This window comes from Nannobrachium achirus (assembly GCF_963921795.1).
Source record: "Nannobrachium achirus genome assembly, chromosome: 24".
In the NCBI taxonomy this organism is placed as follows: Eukaryota; Metazoa; Chordata; class Actinopteri; order Myctophiformes; family Myctophidae; genus Nannobrachium; species Nannobrachium achirus.
In genome coordinates this window covers 19,100,258-19,109,356 of record NC_137831.1, presented here as the reverse complement: position 1 = coordinate 19,109,356, position 9,099 = coordinate 19,100,258, and the positions used below count along the sequence as shown (strand labels likewise).

The window sequence follows — 9,099 nt, the reverse complement described above, 5'->3', positions numbered from 1 at the left end:
GTTTAGGCATTTTGGAAATCAAAAAAAAGAAAAAGAAAAAAAAAAGTATGAGGGTTGTCTTGGTAGTGGCATTACCGTTCATCTGCGTTTTTGGGCCATCTTTTTTTGGGGGGGGGGGGGGGGGGGGGGGGGTGCACGACATCTTCCTAAAGACTTTCACTTGATAACACTAGGATTTCTATTTTACTATTGAAAGGATCATGCTCAACATGCCAGCTACACGGAGAATGGACATGATGCAAAGGGAAACCTGGGTTGAGATATTACCCAATGTCAACACAAATAACTTATACTTCGTCATACGACGCCGAGTCACGTTTTTCAGTTAGAAACCGGTCATTTTCATGGAGTGACGCGGTCGCACGACCAAGCATAAATTATAAGCTTTACAGTAGTTGAGAACTTCTCAAAACCTCCAGATTAGGAAAGAAACAAGAACCCAACAGGAAGCCACATGGATGGTGATGGACCAATCACACAAGGCCGATCAGCGAATAGACCACCCTACTGTAGTTGACTTTGTTTTTTTTTATGTTGCCTCAATGTGACTTTCACCATAATGTTTGCGATCACAAAACAATTGGTCAGCAAGAGATGCTCTATTAACCCCAATCCATCTAAACATCCAGTTCCTATTGTTTTAATGAAGCCGGCAAGTGAGAAAATCCAGAAATGTTATGCTGTCTTATAGCGTGACAGCATCAATTCCACTCTCTGAGCGCATGTCCCCAGACGACATCAAATAACATCTCATATACTCATCTTCTATTGTAGTTTTTTTTTGTTATACCTCTGTTGCCGTTTCCTAAATGTCCAAGTGCTAACTGTTGAGAACAAAGCCAGCATCGACAGTCCCCACTGCGTCGAGATCTGATCCCAGCACCATCGGACATGCTTAAGCTCACGAGGACGAGGCGGGTCTTCAATCTCTACACGCCTCAAAATAAAAATCGTAAACGCTATGCTACTGAAAAATGCCGGCCAACCTCAAACTGAATGTCAAAGGGTATATTATCTGGCAAGTGGAAAAATTGCTGGTTGACAAAACCAGCAGGCAGACCAGTAGTCATTGAAAAACCGGGGCCTCCGCGTCAGCGCCTCACCGCAGAGTAGTCCCATGAATGGCGGGTACGAAACCTCCGCGGAGTGGAGGTTGATACTCCGTCAGCATGCAAACAGCTAAGTGGTGAAGAGGATTTACATTGAGCACGGTGGGAGTCGGGGACAGCCGCGTGTCTATGTGCAGCGGGGTTCGGTCCAAGGCCGGTGGCTCCTCCCAGGCACTTATAAAGCCTGTACACGTGTACCATCCAACCGCACTCCCCTGTGGACCTCGCCGGACACTATCGCCCGGGGGTCAGCCTGCACTGCGTGTCCGCTGAGCGTGCACCCACTGAGTACTGTAGTGCAAACGAACCCAACAGGTCTCAGAAAGAAAAGAAAAAAAATATATATATATATATATACGGACGGTTAAAATAAATCAGAGATCACAGCAATTAGCTAATGGTGGCTCTCGCTCTCATGCTGATTAATCAGAGTTTTGGATCGACAGGGTTTTCCTGGCAGGCTAACTGGACAAAATATGACTGTAGCTTGTTGGACTTTGTTAGAGAGGAGAAAAGAAAATACAGGACAACAAATTAGTACTATCAACATAAAAAAATACATATGGGAGCCTCTTGGTTCTGTTGCAGTGTTTTCTTTTAAGGGGGCAGGGTGTTGGGGGAGGGGGAGCTTCGGTTCAGGCCATAAGTAAAACTGGAAAAGGTAGGGGTTTGCTCAGAGCCGGTGCCGGGAATCATGGCTGTAGCTACCCGGCGAGCTGCGGTTGCGGTGGGGCTTGTAGGCGTCCTGATAGGGGTCCTGGTAGTCCTGGTAAGGGTCCTGCTGCTCCCGGCTATGCTGTGAGCCCGACGACATGCGGTTGCGTCCCTTGTGTGCACGTTCGTTGTGGTAGTTCTCGTCCGACGTCATCAGGTTGCGGCGTTCGTTGGGAGTGGAGTGGTCTCCCGTGTGGTTGCTCTGCTTCATTCTTTGGCTCTGCTAATGTTAACAAGAACACAGATTAGAATGAGAATGAAGGAAAAACAGAGGTTAGGTTCAAATGATGTGAGCGAGAACTCAGATTATGCTAAACAATTATTTGGTGATAACACTATCAAACCAGTCATTTTGACCATTAAAAAGACAAAAAATGTTGGCTTTGTGAAAATAAAACCCTTGTGTTAGTGGTGTTTTTAGTATTGTAGCATTATTTCTTTTTAACTATGATTAGCTTGAGATTTCAGCAAGTCATTGAAACGGAATTTCATTAATTTAGGCATTTAATGTATTTTTGAATGACAATAAAGCCATGTATCTATGTATCTTGTACTGTATCTATCTTAGGACACCATTCTGGGAACCCATTGGTTAGAAATACTGTACATATACTGCACGTATATTTCGTGAAGGAGATCTGATGGAGGCACAAGATAGTGACTGTCCTACACTTATCCTAACATTACAGATCCATGTATTTTTAGATGTTATGCTGATTATGGGAATTATATGCAAATATCATATAATGCAAATATAATGATCCCTATGGTCATTCTAGTTTATGAATTCAAGGTAGAATGTTTAGATTAATTCATGCAATGTACAGTAGAGCACTGGTTCTCAACCTTTTCAGGCCACGAGCCCCAAAATAATCATAGTGAACTGGGGACCCCCCACCCGGACGAGCACTACTTGGATTTGGAAGAGTTGAGGGGTTACATTTTGTTTAACACGGTTCTACTGTGAAAATAGCAGATCTACATGCTCACAACGCCTTGCGTTGCGAGGCGTTGTGAGCATGTAGATCGGCTATTTTCACAGTTTCTGCCTCTAATATTATTTTTGGGTTAGGGTTGGTTTGTTTAATTTTTCATTTTAGAGGTATTAACAAAGGTCTTAAAAGTCCTTAAATTGTCACTTTAGAAATGTGCAGATACCCTCTATACACTTAAACTGTATGTTGGTTTGTTTACTGTTGAGTGAGAAAACAATGTTACACATTATGCTAATCATCTGGGGACCTCCCAAAATCATCTGGGGTAGCTTGTAGATCTGCTATTTTTGAAAAATCGTGAAAATTTGTGCCAGTCTTTGAATATTTCAAATCCTTCTAAGGTTTTTTGAAAAACCTATGTTTCTATGTCAGCGGTGCTCAAACCTTTTCATGTGAAGGACCCCCAAAATGATATGTATTTGGCCACGGACCCCAATCCAAAATATTTTGTTCCAGGGACCCCCCAGAAGCAACATTTTTGTTCCAAATGTTGGCTTAAAAAAACATATATTCAAGATTTGCACACATTTTCACAACGTTTAAAAAGAAAAAAAAAAAAATAGCAGATCTACAAGCTCGCTCTGAGCATGTATAGGCCCCATCTGCTATTTTTCAATAGCTAAAGTATAAAATAATTAAGGCCCCTCCTCCACCTTGGGCCCTAGTAACTCAGTCCCACTTCTCCCCCCCCTCTTGTGACGCCCCTGGCTGAGCTAGTACCTGCAGTCCAGAGATGGTGGTGGGATAGGGAGAGAGGGCAGTGAGCTAGTACCTGCAGTCCAGAGATGGTGGTGGGATAGGGAGAGAGGGCAGTGAGCTAGTACCTGCAGTCCAGAGATGGTGGTGGGATAGGGAGAGAGGGCAGTGAGCTAGTACCTGCAGTCCAGAGATGGTGGTGGGATAGGGAGAGAGGGCAGTGAGCTAGTACCTGCAGTCCAGAGATGGTGGTGGGATAGGGAGAGAGGGCAGTGAGCTAGTACCTGCAGTCCAGAGATGGTGGTGGGATAGGGAGAGAGGGCAGTGAGCTAGTACCTGCAGTCCAGAGATGGTGGTGGGATAGGGAGAGAGGGCAGTGAGCTAGTACCTGCAGTCCAGAGATGGTGGTGGGATAGGGAGAGAGGGCAGTGAGCTAGTACCTGCAGTCCAGAGATGGTGGTGGGATAGGGAGAGAGGGCTAGTACCTGCAGTCCAGAGATGGTGGTGGGATAGGGAGAGAGGGCAGTGAGCTAGTACCTGCAGTCCAGAGATGGTGGTGGGATAGGGAGAGAGGGCAGTGAGCTAGTACCTGCAGTCCAGAGATGGTGGTGGGATAGGGAGAGAGGGCAGTGAGCTAGTACCTGCAGTCCAGAGATGGTGGTGGGATAGGGAGAGAGGGCTAGTACCTGCAGTCCAGAGATGGTGGTGGGATAGGGAGAGAGGGCAGTGAGCTAGTACCTGCAGTCCAGAGATGGTGGTGGGATAGGGAGAGAGGGCAGTGGGTCCCAGGTTGCGTCCCAGCAGAGGGTTCAGCGGCGTGGCCAGAGAGGTGTGGGTGGCCTTCCAGTAAGCCTCCAGATACTCAGCTAAGTGCTCGCAGGCGTCTTCCAGCTGGTTCTCGTCCAGGATGATGTCAAACATCTCCTGTTGGGAGCCCAGACGGCGGGTGGAGAGAGAGAGTGAGAAGAGGGTTCTGCTTAGTGGGTGGGCGATGTGATGATAAATATCGTTGAGACGACGCAATGTCTCCACGATATGCCTTTTCGGAGATATCATATATATCGTGATACAATAAGGGAGGGAGCCTTATTGAAAATCCTGTTGAATTGCTAATACAGAGCTTCATTGCAGAATTCAATTTAAACTTGCATTTTGGTCTAAATCAGTAGTTCTCAAACTTTAAAATGTCAAGGTCTCCCATTAACTCTGACAGTATACAGTGAGGGTCCATTTGGTTTCATTGTATACTGTCAGAGTTAAATACTTGTAAGGGTCAATTTAGACCTCCCAAAAGGAACCCAAAGAGTCCCTGGACCCCACTTTGAGGACCGCTTTTTCTTTTAGTTTTTGTTACCTTGTAGGTGGTTGTACTGTTAAGTAACTTGAAAAAATAACCATAAAAACCAACATGAAAAAGAATCATGATAAGATCGTGTATCGTGATACAGCTTGGAAAAATATTGTGATATTGTATTTTTCCATATCGCCCACCCAAAGTTCTGCTGGTATGTTAACAGTGCATGCACACCAGAGCCGTCTATTGGAGAGAGCGCGTCATCTCCCGTTCACTTCATGTGGCCAGGTCTTCTACATAAGACTTGTGTTGGCGAAATGTGACAAAGCGCTGAATCGGACGTTTACGGAATGCATTGAAGTCTATGGGGAAATGTCACTATGTCCCCATAGACTCAAATGCATTCTGTAAACTTCCGATTACATGAACCACGAGTTACATGAACCACTTGACCACTGCTGTTTTCTGCCCCCGCAATGGCGCAACCCTCCAATAGATGGCTCTGATGCACCATAGAAAACAGGTTTACATATTCCCTGTAAAACAGTGGTTCTCAACCTGTGGTACATGTACCACTGGTGGTACTTGAGCCCCCCTCTGGTGGTACACAGAGGGGTCTCCCAAAAAAGAAGCAAAAAGATAAAAGTGGAGTGAAATATTTATATTATACTACAGGAAGTTCTGATTTAAGCACTTAGTTGAAAAGGGCTCTCAATGTGACAACTGCAGGAGTGAAAGGGGAAAAAATGACTTATTTCTATTGATTACCCATGAAGCCTTTCGTGGTGATGTTTTTGTTTTTGTTGCATTCCTAAGCCAATATTTTGATGACCGGCGGAATCGGTCCGATTGACCCCATCATCAAATTATTGGCTTGTGCATAGCAGAACAGGATGGGATATTATGGTGGTACATGGAGAGACAGATATGTTCTAAGGTGGTACTTGGTGTAAAAAGGTTGAGAACCACTGCTGTCAAACACAGGAACTCAGGAAGTAACCAAAAAACACACAAGGAAGACATATTTGCACATTATAACCACACCTGAGGGTCTATTAGACAATATACCCTCAGGTGTGGTTATAATAATTAGAGTAACGTTAACTCCATTACAAAACAGAAAAAGTACAAAACTATGGCACCACCTCGTTAAGTTACCACTAAAATAAAGTTGTATGGTGTCTGTGTGGCTCCACTGAAAAATCCGAAAACCATATGATGATCAATGAGTTCCGTTGGTTCTCACCGGTGGACACTGGGCCAGTTTGTCAGCCGCCACCAGCTGTACGTTGAGGTGTTTGCTCTGGGACTTTCCTCTGGACTTCACCAGCCTCTGCAGAACCTAGATGCAGGGGCGTCACAAGGGGGGGGGGGGGAGTGGGACTAAGTTACTAGGGCCCAAGGTGGAGGGGCCTTCATTATTTTATACCTTAGCTCAAGGTTCCCCAATTAGTTTTCCCCAAGGGCCGAATCATGTCTAGGGTACCAAGCCGAGGGCCACAACATTGCTGGGGGCGACGGTGGCGTTCCCACTACTCCAGCGACAGTTCAGATATCGTCGTTGTCGGGTGAAAATCTTGCATGTCCAAAACCGTTCGTTTTGCATTTCTCATTTTAAAAATGATTTAAACTAGTGAAAACAGCCGATCTACAAGCACACAACGCCTCGCGGTGCGAGGCAAAAGTAGTTTTCACTACTTTTGTGAGACAACCTTGAATGATGAAGCAGGGCTTTACTTTGCGAAAGAAAGTACACATTTGGAGATACGAGGTTAATTTCCATCTGACAACGACGATATACTAATGTTGTTGCTGCTCTTATACCACCATTAATACTGGGGTTGGTGGGGGCCTGACAGTAGCTCCCCGCGTGCCGCAAATGGCCCGCGGGCCGCCTATTGGGGAACCCTGCCTTAGCTATTGAAAAATAGCAGATATACAAGCTCACAGCGCAGCACCGAGTGCCGCGCTGCGAGCTTGTAGATCTGAATAAGGACACTTATGGGTTCATGTGGTTAATTGACTTGACCTTTTAAATGAGACAGATGTATCCCAGTGTTCAAAGAAAAGGGCAGCAGATGTGCAGACACTTTTCCATGCATGGTGACACGTATGTAGGGCTGTCACGATTATGACATTTTACATGGCGATTAATATTGTCACTCAAATAATTGCGATTAACAATTTAATTGTTTTTTGTTGTTGACAATTATGTTCCTGTTCGGCTTTTTAGGCTTTGAAGTTGCACATGGCAGATATGACACAAACAAAAAATATGTATACAAAGAAATTACTTACATATTTGACAACGTTATACTTAAAAAAATAAAATAAAACATTGATAGAGGAAATAGCCGATCTACATGCCCAAGCTTGTGAGCTTGTAGACCTGCTATTTCCACTATTCTTTTAAATATTTGAAAATATGAAAGATTTTCAACATGTAAACGATTAAGACGATTATGACAAAATAAATGCGATTATGTCAAATAATTGTGATTAGATGATTATGTAATAATTGTGACAGGCCTAGTGACATGCAATAATCAATTTCAGTTCTACAGCAAATGTTTTATGTCCATGATACATAAACATATCACCATATTGCGTAAATATCGCAATATCACGGTAATATTGGGCCCATTTTGGGTCCACGCCTATTATACCTATTGCATAGCATACACAAAAATGGCTGCATTTATATTGTGAGGTTCAGACAATAAAATAGGGTATTTTTTAGGCATCACATAAATAGCAGATATACAGCTCACAGCGCGGCACCGAGTGCTGCGCTGCGAGCTTCTAGATCTGCTATTTTTGAAAAATCTTTGTGAAAATTCGTGCAACCCTTTTAATATTTCAAATGCTTCTAAGGTTTTTTGAAAAACCTGTTTCTGTCAGTGGTGCTAAAACTTTTTCATGTGAAAGAACCCCATAATGATATGTATTTGGCCACGGACCCCCATCTCAAAATATTTAGTTCCAGGGACCCCCCAGAAGCAAATTTTGAGTTACAAAATAATATGCATAAAAAATAAATAATATTCAAAGATTTGCACACATTTCATCACAACCTTTTCAAAAATAGCAGATGTACAAGCTTGCAGCTCGGCACTCCGTGCCACACTGTGAGCTTGTGCTATTATTTTTCAATAGCTAAAGTATATAAAATAATCAAAGCCCTTTTAATTAAGGCTATTTTTTAGGCATCACATTGCTTGTAGGCTAAGATACTGCAAGGGTGAGGGAGGGGACAGTCTTCATCTGTGCTTTCAGCAGGGGGAATTCATATTTACAGTGTTCATGCGCTTTTATCAACATTCACAATCAATAAATCCCAATTGAGGCATTCTGTGTGACAACAGTGGACAAGTCGAGAGATGCAATTAGTGCTCCCCCCTTTTCCACCTCTATGTCACCTGTTTTCCGATCAGCTACGCAAAGACCAGACGACGAGGCCCTGTGACCCACTAAACACTGCTGGTCTGAGAGGAGAAATAAATGTCATTGAAATTGGCTACCTTTGTAAGTATGAGTTTGTTATTGTCACAAATAGATGCTACCCGTGTTGATTTTGTTGACTAAAACTATGACGAAAAATGATTGTCAACTAAGTTTTTTTCACTGATGAAAACTAAATGAAAACTAAGCTATGGTGACTAAAACTAGGACTAAATATATTGACAATTTCGTCAACAAAATACAAATTGTCTAAAACGTTTGGGAGGGACTAGTGGAGAAGAGAGTAATGTTATGTTTGGTTGCTCTCAGGTGTTGCGTCTGTGACGCGTTGTGAGCTTGTAGTTTGGCTATTTTCAGCACGCAACCAAGTGTAAAATCAGTCATTAAGATGCCATCAAGGCCTGCCAAAATACATCTTATGATATTTAGTCAACTAAAATTAGACTAATACTAAAACTTTTCAGTTGACTAAATTATGACTAAAACTAAAATACATTTTATTCAAAAGACTATGACTAAAACTAAATCAAGATTTACTGTCAGAAACAACTGCTTTGTAAGTATGAGTTTGTTATTGTCACAAATAGATGCTACCGTACCAAACCTCACATCAGAGAGGCGAAGGCCAGAATGTTACTCAACCTTAGAGATCTTATTGAGAGGAGCTTCTTTCTTTTTTTAAATGCTGTATTCCTTCGAGACAGTGGTTCTTATTAAACCCTCTAAAATAAGAAATAAAAGAAAATACTTACGCTCCCTTTCCCCTTCAACAGCAAATATCTTCGCAGAAACTAGCTGATCTACAAACATGCTCACTTGTCGCAACTTG

General features: G+C 43.1%; 1 protein-coding gene across 4 annotated transcripts in view; it reads right to left on the bottom strand.

Moving 5' to 3' along the window:
• Positions 1-1,782: 1,782 nt before the first annotated feature.
• The window catches only part of LOC308309308 (voltage-dependent L-type calcium channel subunit beta-4-like), a gene marked incomplete at both ends in the record, with an annotated part of 43,548 nt that continues 36,231 nt past the window's right edge, over positions 1,783-9,099 (bottom strand). For all 4 annotated transcript variants that reach the window (XM_080754851.1, XM_080754853.1, XM_080754852.1 and 1 more), the window contains 3 exons: positions 1,783-2,043; positions 4,253-4,438; positions 6,055-6,150. In XM_080754851.1, coding sequence (XP_080610977.1) covers positions 1,783-2,043; positions 4,253-4,438; positions 6,055-6,150 — 543 coding nt within the window. The remainder of the gene's footprint in view (positions 2,044-4,252; positions 4,439-6,054; positions 6,151-9,099) is intronic.